Below are 21,564 nucleotides of genomic sequence, written 5' to 3'. Positions count from 1 at the left end.
GGGCTGGAGGGCAGGTGCAAGGGTAATTTTGTGATGGCTGAGGAGTGGCTGTAGGCTTTACGCAGCCTGTCTGGAGGCTGTGACCCGTACTGTATGCACCCTGTCTGCCTGTCTCTTGATTATTCCCTTTCCTCTGTCCTTTAAGTGTGCCAGGTTTTTTTTGTTCTCGTGCTCGACTTCCATGCACTTCAGTATGTTTCCACACACACTCCTTTTCAAGCTTTCATTTCCACACTCTTGTGCCCTTTTCTTTCCCCTTCACCCTGTCGGCTTGCTAGGGGGTTTACCCCTTCCTGTCTATCCCTCTATCTGTCCCTAACACACAGGCTTTACCAGCCTGCTGAGCGTGATGGCCTGTTTTTTTTTAAACGGAGCAACGGATGGATAAGAAAACAGCAAAAAGGGATAAGGGATGTAGAGAAAGAAAATAAAGGAGGAATGAATCAACGCGTACTCCAGTGGCCTGTTATCTCATTACAGCGGTACTGCCTTGTCACGCCTGACTGACTGGCCCCCTAAGGAGCACCCTCACCCCTTTATAAGACCCCCTTTATTCAGCGAGCGTTCTCGTATTTCAGTTCGGGCACAAAGAGGGGCAATTCTCTCTGGTTTCTGAGCAGTCCACACCAGATTTGTGTGTCCTGCTCTGGCCCGGGCACACATCTGAACATCCAACAGGGGAACAAAGTATACACAGCAGCCCTGTTAGTCGCCAGTTATGAAATGATGCTTGCAGATAATGGAGGCTAATAGTGAGAGTGGATATCCATTTGTTCCACCATTTTCTCCCTATTCCAGCCCTCTTGTATGGTCCCATGTGAGTATTAGAAGAGGAATTCAAGAGGGAGCTGCTGTCAGCTGAAGTACTGGAAATGGTGTTCCTCTCTGGCTTTTCTCCCTCTTCTGCCAAAATGAAGGCTCATTAGAAGTGAAGGGAGGGCTGTTTCTAAATGAGATGAGCGGAGTGCTACTCAGCACTCCTACGAAGAGAATGAGGAGGAGAGAGATGGTAAAAAAAGGATGCAAAAGAGAAACAGAGTGCAGACAAAGCAACCTCCTAAAAGTGAGGAAAAAAGTAGTATCCTAATGTTTAATTTATGCACCATGTGTAAAAAAATGATACTAAATAATGTTTTATTAATAACTAAAACTAAAAATTAAAGCAAACTTTATTCATGTCTGTTGGTAAGTCAGTGTGAGCCAAGCAGCATTAGATGAGAGTGAAGAAAGGGCGCAAAAGAAAAATGAAACAATAGTTTAAATAGGAAAGAAGGAAATCATAAGGAATCAACTGCAACAATCATAGATCATACATTCACCTCCAAATAGGCCCTTGTCTTTTGTACCTGGTAGCAAACGGGCAAAAAGGTTACATAAATATCTCATAGTTGCTGCGCCTTTATTGTGAAGTGAATGTGGAGGCTTTTCTGTTTCGAATAAATGTAAGTGATTGTAGTTCATAAAAGCCACAGGTGAACAGGAACTCTAATGTTGCTCTTCATGTAATGATAATGACAACACAGCCTAATATGTATTATGTGATTTGCTATAAATGACATGATTGCAGCAATTAACAATTACTTTATTATAAGTTCATTTGTCTTGATTAGTCTGACCAGCGCTGATTAATCACTGCAGCTCTAATTGACATTAAAATGAGTGATCAGAGAGCTGTCCTCCTCACATTACCCACACTTTGGTGTCTGTCAGGCCTCCGAAAGCTTGCAGAGAGAATGATGGGTAAACAAGCTGTGGCATCTTGGCGCTATTTACCCATAGGCCCTCTCTTTGTTTACCTCAGCTTGTGCCGTGTGTGTATAACCCGTCCGCTCAGGAACAGCCCCTTTGTTGGGCCAACAAAACACCTGGGTGCTACAATTCAGCCTGAGATGACTATTGGAAAAAAAGGTGTCAGAGGCAGGAAGAGTGTGTGAGAGGAGCTGTTGAGATATGAAGGACAGGCAGGTGTGTGTGTGTGTGTGTGTGTGTGTTTGTGAATATTACAGTATGGCACTGTAAATAGGTTACTGTAAATAGAACTTGAGCCATTAATCTCTGGACTCATCAGTATTAAAATACACATGTTGGCAGGACAGCCTGGTTTAGTCCTTTAGCTTGTGTGTATGTGTGTGTGTTTGGTAGTATGGTCCAGAGCTGAAATCGGAGACCCACAGAGAGACATGTTGGCCTGCTTTCACCTTCTCTTACCATACAGCTTATCTGAAATCTTATTTCCCCTCTGGTTTGTTTTTTCTTTCTTATCTTAAACACACTTTACGCTTTGGTATTTTTACATACATACATACAAACAACGTAATGGACAATGTTCCAGTAGGGTTTTTTTATTACAGTAAATGGGCACCAGAGCTACTTTATGCAGAGTATTTATCTGCACATTGTGTTAGGAAATGACTAGCAGAATGAATTGATTCAAGGATAGAGGGAGAGGGGAAGCGAGAGAGACAGGAGGCTGCAGCACTTTGTCCCAACCCTTTTAGTGAGATTAACTGTAGTCTTAATGTCTCTCCTCTTATTTATAGTGAGTCAGCGTCCCCGCCCGCTCCCTCTCTGCCTCTCACAGCCCGACTGTAAAAGACAGGGGTGTCAATAAGTTTTCACTTTGAAAAATGTGAAACAAAGAGTGTAACGTGATGGTGGTGTACAATGCCTCTTTGTTTTGATTCACTGAAATAAATTCCTGTCAAGTGCTTTTGATTATCACCTAGAAATTACTTTAATAACCAGCTAACTGGCAGCAGAAAAGACACACAATACACAGACTCGAATCCAAACACCAGTCTCTAGCTGTGCATATTTGTGCATCCACACTACTCTCTGTAGTAGCTGCTTCTAAACATGAATTCAGCCATTTTCTTTCTGCTTTATTTCCTTCAGCCAAATACAGTTTATCTCCAGGTATTACAAGCCCTTGTTCAAAGATTAAAAAAAAATATCTGTTACCACAACAGCAGTCACACAGCTCTGTGGTTTATTGCCCATTAATCCAGATGAAGTATTTGAGTTGTGCAATTGACAAAAACAAAGAGAAAAGGCAATAAATCCTGAAGTAATTTCCCTAAACAGATTGAAAATGATGGACCTTGGGGATTTCCTCAATCCTCTCAGCACCATATGCTTAAGAAAATGAGGTAAAATATAATGAAGTGCAAGATATACTTCAGTTCAGTTAATTGTACAAATTACAACAGCCCTTTGAGAAATTCTTGAGTTCCAGAAATCTGATAAACCTTGAGCAATTTTTAATGAAGTTTTTATGCTCCTATGACATTACAGTCTTGAACAAAGGTATAAGAATGCTTGCATGTGGGCAAATCCTTCATCACTGCTCATCTGAAAGTATGCAAATGTTACTCATTTAGACCTACATTTAAGAATTTGAAGCAATTACTTGCAAAAACCGGGGTATTCAAAGGGAAGCCTCATCGATCACTTGCAGAAAGGTCAGTTTACAAGCCACTGGGAGTATTAATCATCCACGTCCATTTGGAAATCATCTTGTGCTTAAAGACTACAAATTGAGGGCCTGGAGTTATAGAGCATCAAGCCTTTGGTCGCATATGGAGTGTGATCTATACCATGGATCATCATTTCTGCCATAAAGCTCATATACAATTTAGAATGCTTTTGTGCCTCCTTTGATTGTCAGTCCCTTGTCATTCATACATCATCTTTCCAGAGCTGCCCCTGTATTTATGGGGTCCTGTGAGCAATTTATAATCTTTACTGGCTCTCTCATCACTGAACGCACCTCATTAGAATACCCCATTATGAACGGCAGCGACATTAGCCACAACATATGCAAGCAGATTGTTTCTGCCAAACACTGCACATTATTCTGGCCCATTAAGGCAAGTCATTTACCTTGATAAATAGGTAGAGGCAGAGTGGAATTGAAAACTCACAGGGGATCCTTGCCTCCATGCACTTCATCTTTCCCCTTCTCTCCTTTGCTTCAGTTTTAAACTCCTCTGAGTTTTATGCTCATGCTAGCATTTGCAGCATACCCTCTCCTCTCCGAGACCCTCCAGCTTTCTCAACTTGTTCTCGTCCAAACTTAGCTTCGCACCACTTTACACTCTCCAGACAAACTCTCCTTCACTCATTTTTTTTGCATACATCCCTCCATCCCTGCCTTCCCTCTTATCCTATTTCTAAATTTTATTTTTTGCCAGCGGCTGTGTTTCAAGGATGGAGGGGGAATAAGGAGAGGGATGGGTGGAGAGGGGGTAGAATAGGACGGAGTATGTTAATTGGAGTGCCTGAGGCGAGAGGGATAGAGGAAAAAGGGAGAAGAGGGAAAGGAGGCCTAGATTCAGGGGCCCCCGGAACATTAAATATTAACACCTTTTCTCATCTCTGCCCCTTTAGTGACATCCACTGATTGGGTTCTCTCTCAGTCGATCAGGACACACACACACTCTCTCTCCTTTTCCTCTCTCACCAAATTGAGTTCCCTCGAAAAATGAAAGGTAGCCAGGAGGAGACATACTGCAGTAATTGGTGACCCTCTCTGTTTTCTGCCCTTTGATTCTGAAAGTAATGAAATTCTGCTTGATATTTTTATCCGATCTCGCATATGATTCACCGCCATGTTACCAGGGATTTTTTGTACCTTACCAGCACCGTATTAAGACCCAAATGTGAGGTCTAATGGGAGCAAGACAAAGGCTTTTGTCATACTAACCCACTGTTAATGGAGTCAGATATAATGACACCAGATTGTGTCTGCTAAAGATATTAGCTTTATAAATGACCTAGATATCCAGTGTGAAAGATGAGTTTTATTCAGCTAATGGGGAAGGACACTTGGAGAATCCATTGGTTTATCAGTGAGGCAATATATCATGGCTAGTTTTGCACTTATACAGCACTAAAACTCACAAGACTCATGTATTAATATAGCATTGGGTGAATATCTTTGAGATGTCTTGGCTTTGTTTTGCTTTTTCAGCTATGGCTTTTTGCAGAACACTGCAAAGTCAGCTGGGCAAATTCATATTCTGCTCCTGGACTCTGTCTCTGTTTTGTTGCTTCATTTCTTACCATCTATCTTTGTCCTTTTCGCCTTCCTGCTCAGGTTTTAAAGAGAACAAACGCATCCTCTCCACACACACACTCGTACACTGACCACATAGCAGCTCTAAACTCCCGTGTTTGAATGGGGTTGACTTCTCACCCCGTTGCCAGAGCAGCAAGACTGACGAGCGGGAATCTCCCGGTAGACAAAAGAGTGTGTGAGGGGCCGACCTCGTTGGCCACTTCACGCTGTTTGTCTTGAGCTCCTAAACTGGCGTGAGATGACACAACACACACACTAGTAAAGCCTTGATTTATCTGTCGCAACTGCACACACTGTGATGTTACCTCTGTGCCCTCCGCTCTGACACAACAGGCACTATCGTGTACAAAGAAGCTTCGAGCACAGACATCATTTGCAGAGTCATCAAACTCTGTGATGACTTGGGGCTCTGCAATTTATAGCGCCGGGTTGGATGCACAGATGCTAAGGCTGTAAGGTTTATGGCTGCAGAGAAGACTGATGCAATCCCAGGCTACTTGCTAATAACCTTGTGTTTGACTCAGCTGCATTACGTCAACATCAAGTCCCTGAGAACATCAGACCTTCTAAACTAATTTTCTATTCCCCTCCTTCTTCCTCTGTCCTCTGTCTCTCCTTACTCATTTTAAAGAAAGCTCGACCTCTGAATCCACATCAGGTGAAACGTGTTTTAAGTGTTAATCACACCAGTGTCATTGAAAGCACGCTTTACACATCAGACACGAAAGATGAAACAGATTTTAAGCAAGGAGGTTGATATACGTAAGACCCATAATTGTGCATCCAGAGAGAGCAAAGACGGATTCATCTAATGCAAAAACTTCACAATGAAAGGTTATACTTATCTCCTAATAAAACCTGCTTTCATCCTCTTAGTCTTTTCCCCGTCTCCTCTTTTTCATCTAGAACAGACAATAGCTGGTTTTAGTGTCAATAAATAAACAGCCTGGTAAAACACAGAGTAGGATGACCTTCAGCTGTTGACTGTGTGTTTTGCTGCAGGGTCCCAGGTGTGAATTTTACTTCTACTCAGGTGATACATCAGCACAAGCCCAGACAGGAAGACAGACAGGCCCTATCCTTATCCTGTAATTTTGCAGCTTACCATGTGGCATCTGATCCGTATATCTCACCTTTAATCAAATCTTCTCCCTTCCGCCAAACACATATAGATATAACCCTCATAAAACACAGGAAGGCCAAAAAAACTGAGGGCGCCCAAGCACTGAAATACGAGCACTACACATATTATTGTGTGTAACTTCAATTAAAATCCTAGATATAATCTTTGAAGCACAATAGACCAGCGATTGACTCAGAGGCTTTTAACTGGCTTGTGTAAGGGCTTGATATTTACAAGACTGAGACTGATTCTACTTTGGTGAGCTGCTGTCTTTGTGATATTGAACAAAAAATCACCAAAAAACAGTTTTTCTGGGGATTCATGTTAAGTTCATTACAGTCAAGTCCTGGCTGTTTCACTGAGTTTGTTTATTTGGAGGTATTGAGAGTTTTATCAGCTTAAAATTCTCTCTATGGTGAAGATTCAGTAACCGATCATTCTCACAGCGGAGAATAGAGCAATATATTGAGTAACCTAAAGGAATTTGTCTTGGGAGTATCTAATGGGGCATTGAATATAGAACCAGTTCAGAACTTAACTTCCTTCTCACAGAACAACATACGCAAATCAAGACACAGTGAGCAGCATACAAATAATGAAGCAGCATAGTGCATTGACAGACACCTCTGTTTGTTGTTGGGGGGAAAACCGGCCTGAATACAGGTTAAAATGTCATTATAGTGGCAAAGAGGGTTGTTGCAAATGGGAGAAGTTTGCCATAACAACATATTGTGTTTTCAAACCATGATCATTTCCCGACCCTAACCACATAGTTTTGGTGCCTAAACTGAACCACTGCCACTTGAGCTATTCTATCAATAACTATGAGAATGTATTAGGAAAAACAGGAAATTATGACTATTCCACACATAATGACCCTCCCTATATTTTCCTTTCTTCTCTTTATGTTGTATTTCTCCTTTCCCTCTCTCCCCCTAGCTATTGCTTTCTGGAATGCTATCCCATTAATAGAGTAAACAACAGTGGGATTCTAATTAGCATCAGATACATGTCAGTGGTTCTCTCACAAAGGTCAACACTTAGCAGGAAACCCAGAGACATCGCAGCACTTAGTCTGCTATGCATAGATGAAATGTAGATACACTTACCATTACAAGTTTCCAAGTAGACTGTAATAAGTGTATCTATGTCTGTGTGGTTAACACAGTGTGTGTGTGTGTGTGTGTGTGTTTGTGTTGCTACAAGTTTTGCTTAAACAAATCCGTTGACTTGTTTTTCTTAAATTTGGAACGTCCCCTCTTCCTCTCTCTCTTTCCTTGTCTGTCTCCCTTTCTTGTCTCACTTTGTCTTTCTGACTCTCTTCCTTGCCCCCCTGCCTGTGTGGCGGACATTGTGTGGCGTGTGGTGTGTGTGTGTGTTTTGTAGCAGCTGCTGTTTCTGTGCTGCACCTGTTCTTGTCTCATCAGTCAGGCGTTGATGGACGTCAGGCCTTACAAGGACCCACCCTGACACCAGCAGCCTGATCCCGCCTGCACCCCCTACCACACACACATACCCTAACAACACATGACACACAAAGGATATACCATACTGTATATATCTGTGCCAATACTCATCTACACAATCAAACACTCAGAGCTCATTTGGCCTTTTAATTATGTCTGCAGATAAGTGCAGTGTGAAGACTGCAAACTGCACATGCAGTCTCCTCCAACTTTAGCAAACACCACCAACAGCTTCTTGTTTATTTATCAGCATAACAGCCTTGTGGGTGAATTTCTGGGATAGATGCAGATTGTGTGCCAAAATGAAAGTCACCGAGCAAACTGTTCCCATTGCGCAGGGCGGGCAGACTAATGTGAGCACAGAGTGAAAGTGAAGGGCTCGTAAACACAGAGATTTGAGTCCAATCCAGTCTGTAGCATTAACAGGACATTATCAGTGTTGAGGGAACACTGCCATTCCCCCTCTGCCACAACTGTAGTCACATACACAGACCGTCTGGTGGATGCTAATGAGTTCTGTAGTGGGAGTAAGACTGCTCTTCTACTACAGATGTTTCTTTTGTAGGGATTGATTTAGAGCCAGAGTTAGTGATTCCATGCAGATTGACACCAATACAATTCTAGACTGTGTCATGCTTGTATTGCATGTACCCCATACTCATGCAGCAGGTTTTCAACAAATTACACACCCATGGTGTCTAGCATAGTGACCACTGAGGTCGCTGAGCTTTTCTGTCTGTAAGTGTCAAGACATACAGTATTTGTGTAGCCACACTCTAGTAGGGCCACTGTAACAGTGTGAACAATTATCCACCAGTAGCCTTCCCTTCGCTCTCACTTCATTGCAATTTGCAATGAAAGTGAAGATGAAATACGTGTTCTGCTGTCCTTGTGCTGTAGGTGACTCAGTCCTCGTGACATTGAGGTAGGGTCTCCTACAGCCAGACGCTGTTTGCTTTGCCAACAGTCAAACGCACTAATCCTGTTAGAGGCCAAGGATGTTTTGGAACACACACACACACACACACACACACACCTACTGACAGACCTCGTCCATCAGGTACCACATTGCACTCATGTTGTCCTTTCCAGCCTTATGCTTGGTTAATGATCATTGTCTGTATACACATCATATCACAGGGCTGCTGCTGCTACGGAATTTTATGGTTGGTTTATGTGACACATGCTGAGTGAACTCTAACACCTAGCACTATCATCCAGGTGTATACAGTACGGTACTTGAAGAACATCCATCGGTCTTTAACAAGCAGTCTTTGGGTTAGCATGGAGACAAGCAGATACTAGCAGGCATAGGAGGGGTATGCTGGCTTCAGAAAGGAGTTCTATGTTAATGAATGTTGACTCTCGTGTAGGTAAGGTTGGTTATAAACACAGTTTGTGTGTGTTTGTTCCTCTTTATTTCCTTGTTCCTCTTAATTTCCCCCCTTTTTTGACTTTCTTTTCTTTTGTCTTACATTCTGTTATTCTTTTTCCCTTTTCTGACTTTCAGACACATGCACACACACACACAGACAAGATGCTCTGGAAAGTTTGGGCACTGAGTATTAAAGAATGCTCTTTGAGAATGAGGGATAAAAAGACAAGAGTTGAAGAGAGAAAGAAGCTCCTGGTTTGATGTCCAGAATACAACAGTAGGTGAGACGAGAACAAGAGAGGAAAAGAGGACAGGAGAGAGGATCCAGCTGGTTCTTTTCATAATGAGGGGGGCACCCACTTGTGTGTGTGTGTGTATATGAAAGAGAGAGGGAAATAGATGCAGGCAGAGAGAAAGGCACAACGAAGCAGACACAGAGAGTATTAAAGATGGTTTCACATTAACTTTTCAGGAGATGTGGGACTGACAGGACTCTCAGGGCCCTCCACTCTGCCATGATGCTTTGACTGCAAGCTTGGATCTTTTTTTTTCCTTTCACACAATGTACTTAACTGTAGCTTTTTGGGTTGGTTCTTTTGCTCATAAATATCACATGCATTATAGATGTACTGTAAGAGTGTCAGCATGTGCGTCTATGTCTGTGTACAGGTCACAGTCTGACCGTCTTGTTCCCATCTGTCTTTCCAGCCAGTCACGCACCCCATCACACTCCACCTCACACTCCACCTCACACACACTTTCCCTCTCTTTGGCTAAATCCGATTATCTGGCCTGCATCAGCTAACGAGACCCCCATGTAGCTAGTCCCCCTTTCCAACGGCCCCCAGCCTTCCCTTTCTTTCTTTCTCTCTCTCTCTCTCTCTCTCTCTCTCTCTCTCACTCACACAAACACACTCACACAGTGACAGCCAACAGCATGTGTCTCTAAATACACAAACACTTTTGCGCACACACACACTCTCCTTTAGGCTCAGATTGGACAGAGGACTCCCTAATTATGATTTAATTGCCTGTCTCTGTCTGTCCAGCTGCCTCGTGTGTTAAACACAGAGCAGCGGCCTGATTGATCACTTTGGACTCAGACATATTGAATTAGACACAAAAGGATTCATATAAAAGAGAAAAGGTTGAGAGTGAGATAGAATTAAACCAAGGAAGTGCTTTGCAAAGACAGATGGACGTAAAACCAGTTGGCACCACACACACAGTTGTTGATTCTTTTGATTTTCCACAGGAAGTGAGTCATGCTCTGCTAAAAATTACTAATCTGCACTTCTCACTTTATTATTCACCCTCAGGTTATATCATAGATATGTATTTGTAGCCAGATTTGATGAAAAACACATATAATAGTGTTTGAAGCCTTTCATGAAAAATACAAAACATTTCCACTCATCATCTTCAGGGAATTGGTAAAGACCAGTTATAAAAGATCATTTTTAAAGTAGTTATTAATCTGTAATGTGTGTCAGTTATTGATACTTGTTGCACTATCATGGATCTCAGACCTGTAAACTGGTTTTGGCCATTAGAGGGTGAATGTCTAAACTGTTTAAGCCAAACTGGTGGGCAGAATGACCAGCATCACCGTCCTTAACATCATGAGCCAAATTCTATCTAACCAAGACTCTGTGTGACTGTGCCAGAAAGTCACTTGATTAAATGTGGTGTATTTTCTCCCCCGCGCCCCTCAACAGGACTCTCAAATCCTGAGTGCTGTCTAAAAGCGCAGCGCTTCATTTACTTTCTTCATTCTTGTATATTTACTTGTGTGGCTTGCTGTTTGTGTTGGCACAGAAACAGAGAATGTTTTCTTGGGCTTCAATCCCTCTCACAAACTCAGAACATGAGACTTGGTTTGTAAAACTAATGTTGGTTCACTGGAGAGCTGCTGAACTCGTAGAGCCAAATATTTAGAGAGAGAGAGAGAGAGAGAGCTGTTGTGAAAAAATACACGAGGAAAACGAGAGGGAAGATAAAAATAGAGGCAAGGGAAGTGAAAAAGTAAATGATGAGGAAGTGAAAGAATAAAACACTGGAGAGGGACATGAGATCTTTTCATCAAATGTCAGCACTTCACTGACCTTTGACCCCTGTGTGATTTGTGGGACATGGTGAATCACAGCATCTGACCCTGGTGGAATGTCTCTCACTGACACACACACACACAACGCAGGCAAACCGCAGTATGTGTTTTTGACAGCTCACACTATTATCTCCTCTGTATGTACTCTTTCCGTCCATCGTTTGCTCCCTGTCTTCACAGTGGACTGATAACAAGGTGGCCATTGCTCTGCTCCTCTCATCTCTCCTTGGACGTTTTTTTTTTTTGAGCAAACACTCTTTCATCTTCCCCGTCTGCATTTCTCTGCCTTGTTATTAAAACTAGCCCGTCAAACAGATTCCCAGAAGTCCATCCTCCCCACTCTTGGCAGTTTCTCACAACAAATAAATTATTCAGCCGTAGATTTTGTAGTTCATAAATTGATGGAATGATTAATTTATAATATCATACAGAATGTGAGGCTCGGTTCTTCATTAGCAATACATATGTCCCCAATTTTAATATTAAATTTAGAAGAGATTTATTTTGCATTTTAAATACGCTTTACTGTCTGCAATATTTTGGAAATGCTGCTGAGTGGCTTTTTACTGAAACTCCACAAATGTGGCTTTTCTTTACAAGCATATATTATTTCTGTTTGACAGATTATGAAATATACTGTCAGCGTTAATTAGTGGAATGAAAAAAGCTGATCCACTAGTGTAAACAATATTGTCCTTTGCAGCTGTCCTTTGTTTGGATTTGAGCATAATCAACTCAAACATCACCATGTGTCACTGCAACCTGTTATTTATGTATGGTACTACACTTGCTGCACTGACTTCATTAGCAGAAATGGAGCCTTCCTTTCCTGCCTTCTCTTCCTGCTTCTCTGTAATGCAATCCAGTTCTCACACTGTTTCTCTGGAGCCACATGTACAGAGAGTTTGTCCCCCACAGAACCCGGGGTAAGTCCATGCTGTGCCCGAGCTGCATACTCTCCCAATAGAAAACTGGGACACTGTGTGCATCCTAATGTCTCTACTGAATGGAGAATACTGACAGTGCCAGAAGGGCCGTACAACCTGCCTGAGGGTCTCTCAAACATTTTTGCTCCTGTTCATACACCTTTATGTCTACTTCCATACAATAGTTGGTGGTAAAATGTGAAACCCTAGTTTATAATTGTTCTAAATCTAATCTTAAAAAGATTATTTTATTCGCAGAGATTACATACAATGTCTAAACTGTAGATTATACTGCTGTCGAGATGCATAAACCTGTGTGCATGTGTGGTCCAGCCCTGTGTAGCAGGGTTCTGGTGTCAGTTGTCATCTCTGGAGCTGTGTCTGTTTATTATATTGTGTGGAAGTGGCGCTATGCTGTAAAAGCACTGAGTAATCATACACTGCGGGCTGTTGCTGATGTGTGTGAGGAGTGATGAGAGCAAACTGCCCAAGGCAATGCAGGAAAAGGCGTGCTCGGGTGCTGACAAAGTCCCTCATGGACGACACGTTGCGGTCCCAGTTCTCGTAACAGTGTTTGAACCATCGGAAACCCTGAGGGTATAAAACAAACACACAGGCTTTCAATCTAATAACATGCAGACAAGTTGTAGTCATTGTAGTCTTTTCCTCTCTATCTCATTATTTCCCTGTGCTCTTGTGCGAGTTGTGTCATGTAGTTGAAAATCAGCGACACATTCATTACTGTATGTGTGCATTGCTATGTAAGTACAGGACATTTTAATTGCTGATCTCTTTACTGACATTTTAAGCTTATTCTCTCTGTGTTTGTGTTATTTTCTACAGTGTGCAGTGGGGCTGTGGTTGTGAAGGTGTCTCCTAAAGTGGAGGTTCTCAAAGGAGAAAAGGCCACTCTGACCTGTAAATACACCATGTCATCATCATCCAGCAACGTAATTGTTGAGTGGTACATTGTAAGTAACTTCTGGTTCCACGTTCTTATGATGCACGAGGGCCCCTGTTTTCTGTTACTCCTATTGCGTTTCTTTCCTCAGGAGGAGCAGGGAACCAGGAAACGCGTGGCCTTCCGCTCTCAGAGTGGTGCTGGACAAAGCGACGATGGCACCCCACTGACTGGGCGGGTCACCATCGGAGAGGACTTCACCTTAACCATCACCTCTGTTAAGCCCTCAGACGAGCTTACCTACATCTGCCAGGTCTCTGCTGGTGCTGCTGGGGTTGCAGATGGCACCACCATGCTCAAAGTCTTCTGTAAGTCAAATTTAACCCTTTTGTATGACCTCAACACCACCTTTTCAAAGTGCCTCCCCCACACACCAGCTTTTTCATTAATGGAATTTATGACTTGATTTGTTGCTGTCACTGTCACTAAAGGTTTATGGCTCTAATGAGTGAGATTTGTGTGTTCATGCATACTCTGATTGAGAAGTGACTTAATTGTATCTAATGCATTCTGCTGATTGCATTTAGCACATGCTTACATTAACACCATACTTATCTATTTATAGAAATACACTAACGTAAGGTATGATTTGTCACGATCATCTGCACTCAGGTGTTGTTGTGTTTTGTTTTTTTGTCCAGGGCTTAGATGACCAGGGTTATCGGTTTTCTTTTGATAAGTTCCCCAGAGGTCAATTAACCACAATCTAATCACTCTTGACACAATTGATGAATAGTTCAATCACACCTGTCATGTCTCATATATCTCTCCTTAATAAGAGTCTAGATTTATGACCAACGTGCTCATGGCTTACCATAGTTTAGGTGGCTGTACTGGCCCCTTCCATTCAATTCATTTTTTATTTGGATAATGTCTTTTTCAATGAAAATGGTCTCTAGGCATTCTATAGAAACCCAGAACCTGACCCTTGAGCAGGCAGTTAAGGCAATGGTGGCAAGGCAAAACTCACGTTTAACAGGAAAAAGCCTTGAGCAGGACCCGGCTCAGGAGCTAAAGGAGGAGATAAGGAGGTGGATAAGGCAGAGGGGTGACAGGGAGAGAAGGAGCTTTATACACCATACATTACAGAAGACAAACATCAGGTTAAAAATAATTGTTATTTGACAGGCTGAAAAACTAAGTTTTGTATTTATTATAGCTGTTATATTGTTGGATAAGTGTAGTAATATTGTAAAGATAGACAGTAAAACACTGGGCAGGTCAGAGGGTTTGACTGCAGGTCAACATGGAGGTCTGGACCTGGAGACCTGCAGTAAAATACAGAGAGAGGAAAGTCTTGAGGGGGGGCAGGTGGAGGAGGTGATTTTGAATAGGTCTACAATAATCACTCATGCACTAGAAGAGGTTAGGATCCACTAAAACAAGATGCAATTTGCAAATTCCAGTCGGATGGAACAGTCTCCCCAAAAATGGGAGGACCCTTTCTTTAGTCATGCTTCCATGCTGGCAAAAGAGGTACGAGTTATTCATTAACATTACTGCACTCAGAGGCACCAGCGTTTAAAGCCGTCTCATAAAATGAGCTATTAATTGTGTTTGACAATACCTCAATGGAGTGATGTTTGACAAAGACCTTTTCAGATGCACTCAATGTCCACAACACAAAGAAAACAGACAGTCTCACAAACCAGCAATTTTTCTTTGTTCACATTAGACCACTACTCGTTGAGTTTGAATTATTGTGTGTCTGTCCTGCCTTAACTTAATGGGACTGAGTTATGAGGTCTCCTGAGGGGCTAAGCTGTAGCAGTGATAGCCTGGTTTCTCTCTTTCAGGAAGCCTATAGCAGAGAGTAAGCAGTATGTCAGCTCACAAAAACAGCAGTTACACAAATGTGAGTTACAAACTGTATTGTAGCTATAAAACTGTTTTAGCTATAAAAAATGGGAACGTGTTACGAAAAAAAAGGCAAGCCAAAGAGAATTACCCATTAACTGTTTATTTTTGTAAGCAGTCGACAGCTGCAGGCAGTGATAAGATGACCTTGCATTGTGTGAACAAGTGAGCTCAGGATTTAGAGAAACAAGAGGCTGCACCCACACCTGTGGTTTTGTGTGTGAGCCAGAAAAAAGGGGGGGAATGTTTTTTTATGTTCTGACCCTTGTCAGCTCATGTGAACCGGATCGCAGTGGAAGCAGTTTATTTACTGCGAGACTTAATTAGTAAGGTCAGATCATGGATCCTGGCCCCTGTGGAACGGGGGAGTTTGCTTATATATACCAGAGGTTACATTAGTAATTTCCTTTTGCTGCATTGAATCATAATGATATAATAATGATTTATCTTGTTCTGTCTCAGTTGCCCCTGAGAAGCCGGAGCTCACAAAACCTTCAGCTCAGGCCATTTCTGTGGGAGAGCCCTCCAGCTCAGAGGTTTGTGTGAAGCTGCTGTTGTCTTTACCTTAGCTTAAAGACACAACAGCTCTAACTGTATATGTTCATGTGTATCAGATTGGCACCTGTGTGACAATGAATGGACACCCTCAGCCAAGAATCATCTGGTTCAAAGATGATGAGCCCCTACCTGAGGTCAAAGACAGGAAAGAGAGTATGTGCCCTCTGGCTGGCTATCAGATATCTTTTTTTTTTAATCATTTGAAATCATTCATTTTGTGTGTTTTTCCTTTTCTACCCCCTCGTGCCTGTCAGAGACTTATATGATTCCCTCCGTGGTGAAGGAGGCCTCGGGTCTTTTCACCATCAAGAGCACCCTGTACATGCAGCCCACCAAGGAAGATAAGGACTCTGTGTTCCAGTGCACTGTGGAGTACAGCATGCAAGGAGACCAGATCAAAGAGAAGAAGTCCAACACCATCACTATCGATCTCAACTGTAAGTGAAGAGGCAGAATGTTTGGGGAGTTACATCCTGGGTATAGGTGTAACCTTTGGTGGGAAATGAATTATTCAAACATTATAAATCAATCATTTGGTCCAATGTGTAGATAAACATTTAAACTACTGGGCCTCTAGCTCTTAGAAGCATGCACATTATGTTGTCAACCTGTTGATGGTGCTACAGAGGGACTCATTAAGATTTATTCGGGCCCCTGTTGGCTAAAAGTACATAATTAGTTCATCTTTATTGTGTTTCTTTGCATTTGAACAAAGTTGTTTTATTCTTTTGTACATTTCTTCCCTCCTGCTAAGCACAGCTCAACACCGCAGAGATTTTTAGCAAAAAAAAAAAAAAAAAAAAAGAAGAGTAATGGTGCTTGGAAAAAGGAGGTATATCTTCTGGAATGCATTGCTCATCTCTGATTGATGACTTACAGTACAGCAGCGTTAACCTAACCACTGAAGGAATGTTCACCTGCTGCGTGTCTGTTCTTGTCCATTTAGATCCTTCAGAGACGGCCACCTTTTCCCTGGTCAACAAAGACCCAGTCAAAGAGGGCGATACTGTCGTTATGAAATGTGAGACCGATGGAAACCCTCAGCCTGAGTTTGACTTCAGCAAAGCCGTGCGTGAACATACACAACACATTCCATTTGTGCTTTTTATTTTCCACCTTATTACAATTACCACATGGAGTCCTTACCCAGAATCCCTGTCATTCCACATTCAGGGAAAGTCCGTCGTTGGTGTGGGCGGTCTTCTGACACTGAAATCAGTCAAGCGCACGGATTCTGGAGAGTACAAGTGCACGGCCACAGATTTCGATAACCTGGACGCTGACCTGACTGGAATCGTCACCCTCAACGTCCACTGTGAGTCAGACAAAGATGCAGAATTAAGTAAACACACAGAAAGAACAATGTATCTGCTGTTAGTGTGGTGTGACCTTTGGAATAAGCTGTTCTTTTTCATCACTAAATCATGAAATTAAAAAGGTTAAAATGGAATGAGCTTTAATGGAATGCTTTCAACCGAGCGATATCCAATTCAATTTTTCACAGTTCATCTGTTGCTTTAATGTTAGCCCGACCACACTACTTAATTTGATCTTATCACACACATTAAGCAGTGATAGCCTAGAAAAGCTTGGCGTAGGCTTAACTTGGGCTCCGAAATGGGCTTAACTTCAGAGTAAATGCTTTAGCTTTGTACTTGTGAAAAAAAAATGAAATATTCTGCTTCGTGTTGCCATTTTAAGAGCCTTATTACATGGTTATTTAAGTGATGAGGAGCTTTTTGATTTGAAGTGGCACTTCTTTATTTCCTCAGAACATATGAAAGGCCTCAGGTGTTTTCCTCTCTCCTCCCAGCTCTCTCTCTCTCTCTCTCTCTCTCTCTCTCTCTCCCTCTCAGTCACTTTCTGTTTTCTCTCCATCAGACATTGACCCAATGAGCGTGACTCCTGCACAACCTCAGGCTGTCATGCTTGGAGACAAAGTGGAGTGGCAGTGTAAGACCAAGGCCTCTGCCCTGCATACAGTTCAGTGGAAAAAGGTGTGTTCCACGGCCTCCTCAGCCTTTATTTCTTTTTCCTTCTGTAGCAACATCTGAAGAGAGGTGAATCTGTTTTTATCTTAGACTATAAATAAAAGTCATAAAGAAAAGTTCCCCTGACTTTGAAGAAAGATGAATGTGTGACAGCAGAAGAAGAAATATTTACTTGAATGGAATGTGTCCTTCAGGAAAAAAAACAATATTAAATCATCTACTGTCTGTGTGCAGGGCAAATATGGAGGACGTAACTGCTCGCAGATAACTGTAAAATTATCAGTGTTAGCTAGATGTAAGGCACGAATTTAATCTTTCCCAGGGATACATATTTACTTGATTGAGTCTTTTGAGCTTTTCTAAAGACAAAACAGAGATTGTGTGTAACTTCCTGCTACATAAGCACCATTGTGCTGTGTCCAGCTGGAGGACTGAACTGGTGCTCTGTTGCTTTATGTCTCATTTTTATATATATATATATGTTGTTGTTGTTATAGCCTGTGTGTCTGTTGTTGTGTCTCCTGGGTGTGATAAGCACTCATTGGTTGCTGGTTTTCTGAAAAAGACAGAGTGTGTTTGTTCCTAGAAAATGTATAATCACAAGAGACAGGTTGATCACGAAGGACTGTTATCATAATATGTTCAAACAGTTGTGTGAGAAGATTCCTCTGCTGTTTTCCATGCATGTCTCACATTCCTAGAGAGAATAAAAATGGACAATAGAGGGATGATAGTGTGTGTGTCCTGTTGGGTTTATCTGAGTGTGTTTGTGCTCCTTCAGGGCTCTGAGGTGCTCTCTCAGGACGGCACTCTGTCAATACAAGACGTTTCCTATGATAAAGCCGGGGAGTACATGTGTGTTGGAGCCGTTCCATCTGTGGCAGGACTGATGGCCCAGGCTAGAGTCAACCTCACCGTCAAAGGTAACATAAAATCACGTTCAGGAAACATGCAGTCACACTCGCTGTAAACACTCTTATATGCTTTCAGTGCTAAAATGACATCACTTCATCTGCTTAACCTTGAGCTGCGTTACACATCTACACTTAAACCACTGCACACACACACAAGGCATAGTAACAATGGTCAGAGTGTGCAGGGTATTATTTTTGTATTTTTGTATTATTTTTCTAGCTCCAATGTGAGATGGAAGTGTGTGTGTGTGCATGTGTGTGCATATGTTTTGCTGCATTGTTCGCTTTTGTTTACACTACCCTCTACTTTCTCACTCCCTGTCCAGGAAAGCCAATGATTGAGACTCCCACTGCAGGAGAGGTGGGGAAGGAAGGAGACATGGTAACTCTGAGGTGCTCGGCGTATGGTTCCCCCGCCCCTCAGTTTACCTGGAAACCATCAGGAAAGGAGGTACATTTTGAAAAGGCAGCCAAGATAAGCAGCCACAGCAGTGCATTAGAAATCACTTAAGATTAACACAGTAAACGGAAGGCATTGCTACTTGGAAACACTGTGATAAAAACAGGCGCAGATAGGCTCAAACAATGCTCACTATTAGCACTATCATTTGTTTCAACATGGAAACTTTAAAACCTGGTTTTTCATAACATCCTAAGATCTTCCTGGTAGACGGCAATGTAAAAACATCAAAAGCTACATAAAGATGAGAGAGAAAATCCACACGATGCAGCTTTAAAGAAACTTACAGAGGGAGTGCAGCTTCATTATTAAAATATTACATAAAGGGATAGAATGAGATAAAATTTTAATGATCGTTTTAAAAAACTGGATAATGTCAGGAGCAAACTTTTTTAGATGCAGCAGAGAAACATGGGATAAAATCTTATCAACAGGACACAGACAAAGAGCGAAGGAGTGCAAACTGATAACTGAGAGATATGTCACACAAAAGGTCAGTTTGTGAACATCTGTATTTTTGCATATTTTTCCTCCTTTCTATCTGTCTGTCCTTCCTCTATTCAGTCGGTATCAGTGGAAGGTAACAAGGTGGTGAGCAGCGTGAGTCTACAAGCCACGGCCGAGGTCATGAAGGACGGGGTGACCTGCGAGGTATCCAACGAGTATGGAAAAGATAGCAAGACCTTCCTGGTATCTCTCAAACGAGGTCAGTGTGATTCTACTGTATCTCCTTCATCTTTATATCTTTATAATGAATTTATTTCAATGAAGCTGTATTTGGGCAGATGAAAGAGATTTTGTGAAGATTTTCTTACACTAATGAGGTTTTATAGAGAAGGCTAGCTGCTACAAGTATGTGTGCAGCATCGCCACAGTACAACAAGGAGAGCTGGATAAGTCAGATGTTAATAGCTATTGCTAACAGTCATTTACAATCTAATAGATTTGCAGACACCTGTTGTTATTTGGTCACAGTTTGCTCCTTTGCAGCGCCATATCTTCCATCTCTTCTTCTCCTTGTTCTGTTTTGCAGCAATTGACAACTCAGCTGAAGGTAGAGCCTCCCCCCTCCTCCTCCTCCTCCTCTCCTCCCTTCTTCTCTCAGGACTCTTTGTTGTACAGACCCTGTAATTTAGACACCTCCCCTCAATCCATCTCCTCTTTGCCCCAGCCCTTCCATCATAAACACTCTCTCACATATACACTTACACACCTTCTTCCGCTGTACTGTAATCTTGTATATTTGCCCTCTTGCTACCGAACACTGTGGATATTGTATATTGTTATTCTTCTTCTCTTGTCACCTTTGTATGATGTCTGTCCTATATTTTGTGGATGCTACTACAAGTTTTTTGTGGCCCCTTGGGGACAATAAAGGATTCTATTCTATTCTATTCCTTCCACCCTTTTCCTTGTTTCTTCCCTGTGTCTGTTTGGTCACCTCTTCTTTCTGACTGCTTTGTTTTTTCACACTTGTCTTTTTTTCACCGCTCCTGCTCGCTCGCCGTGCTGTGTGTAGATTGTTTAACATTTAGTCTTTATTTGCGTACTGGTGTGTGTGTTGTGGTTTGTTGCTTTGCTATGCTCTGGGACTTAGAAACTCTCTTTCTCTCAAAGTGCTGCTCTCTGGAAACCCTGTGCTAAAGTCAGGTCTGTATTGCTAACCCTATAGACATGTGTATGGTGTTCGTCTAGAACTGTAAGTTACTGTGTGTGTGTGTAGTGATGTCTGTGTACACACACACACGCACAGGTTTATGTAATTGTGTTTACAAGAGCTGATGTTTTTGTGTATCTGTACTTGTATCACTGTAGTTGGGAGGACAGTAATCAAATGAATTATCCGCTCAAAAATGTCAGCAAACAGTAAAAATGAACTAATTTAGTAATGAAAAACAACACTTTCATGGTTACAAAAGAATATTTTTATTTTGAAAAATTATCTGATGACAATATGCCCTTAAACATGTTTATTTACTGGAATATGATTAAGTTCTGAACCACAATTTAATATGTCCTGTGAAATCTGGTTTTCTGTGGTAATATTTCAGCGCCCTCTATTCAGAAGGAGGAAGATGGTTATTGTTGCCATGGAGATGTAGTAGTCCAATGTATCAAAAAGGAAGCATCCAGATTTCTGATGCTCACATTAAAAAAAACTAATTATGTGCTCAAAGAAAAGGATTACAGTCTAAAAAAATGTGCACACACACATCAGTGTAATTACTCTCACTACAAATATAGACCTTTTTAAGGAAACAGTGCTTCCCTTCTACACGCACCTCACTGCATACTGTATGGCAAACTTATACAACAGTGTTAAACATGTAACTCAGCTTAGGTCAATTTAACCACACAGAAACACTGCTGTAGACCTGGAGTCTTGTCATTACGGTGGGGTTGCCAGGCAACCAGATGCCAGTAAGTCTGTGCTTCGAGCCAAGAAACAGTCCATCATATAACACCCTGTAAAACCATTAAACAAATCAGACATAGCATGTTAATAATGAATTTTAAAACATCGTAGTGTGTGGAGTTTTCAACCACTGGACAGAGTGTTCCTTCAGAGGACATCAGCTAACCAATCAGAGCATGTATTTTCTGTGTATATTTTATATCTATGTTCAAGTTTGAGATACTACAGCATATTGTCCTCACAAGTATAGTGATACAAGTGTAGGTGGATGGGTGAGTATGTTCCGTGTTGTTTTCTGGCTTTGGTCAGCTGTCTAGTTTTATATGTGAG

The 21,564-nt window shown here is 41.9% G+C and overlaps 1 protein-coding gene across 2 annotated transcripts in view; it reads left to right on the top strand.

Annotated features, from left to right (window-relative positions):
• Window positions 1-21,564, top strand: part of bcam (basal cell adhesion molecule (Lutheran blood group)) — a 42,177-nt gene that overhangs the window by 16,691 nt on the left and 3,922 nt on the right. Inside the window, exons 2-13 of one of the 2 annotated variants that reach the window (XM_028425941.1) lie at window positions 12,921-13,048; window positions 13,130-13,346; window positions 15,358-15,431; window positions 15,510-15,606; window positions 15,708-15,890; window positions 16,400-16,521; window positions 16,627-16,768; window positions 17,335-17,450; window positions 18,226-18,367; window positions 18,685-18,809; window positions 19,383-19,524; window positions 19,852-19,872. In XM_028425941.1, the coding sequence (XP_028281742.1) occupies window positions 12,921-13,048; window positions 13,130-13,346; window positions 15,358-15,431; window positions 15,510-15,606; window positions 15,708-15,890; window positions 16,400-16,521; window positions 16,627-16,768; window positions 17,335-17,450; window positions 18,226-18,367; window positions 18,685-18,809; window positions 19,383-19,524; window positions 19,852-19,872 (1,509 nt within the window). The remainder of the gene's footprint in view (window positions 1-12,920; window positions 13,049-13,129; window positions 13,347-15,357; window positions 15,432-15,509; window positions 15,607-15,707; window positions 15,891-16,399; window positions 16,522-16,626; window positions 16,769-17,334; window positions 17,451-18,225; window positions 18,368-18,684; window positions 18,810-19,382; window positions 19,525-19,851; window positions 19,873-21,564) is intronic. The other variant, XM_028425942.1, reaches the window with a different exon arrangement.

Source organism: Parambassis ranga, chromosome 16 (genome assembly GCF_900634625.1).
Source record: "Parambassis ranga chromosome 16, fParRan2.1, whole genome shotgun sequence".
Taxonomy (NCBI): domain Eukaryota; kingdom Metazoa; phylum Chordata; class Actinopteri; family Ambassidae; genus Parambassis; species Parambassis ranga.
Note: the sequence above shows the minus strand (reverse complement) of the source record. Positions and strands in the feature narration are given on the sequence as shown.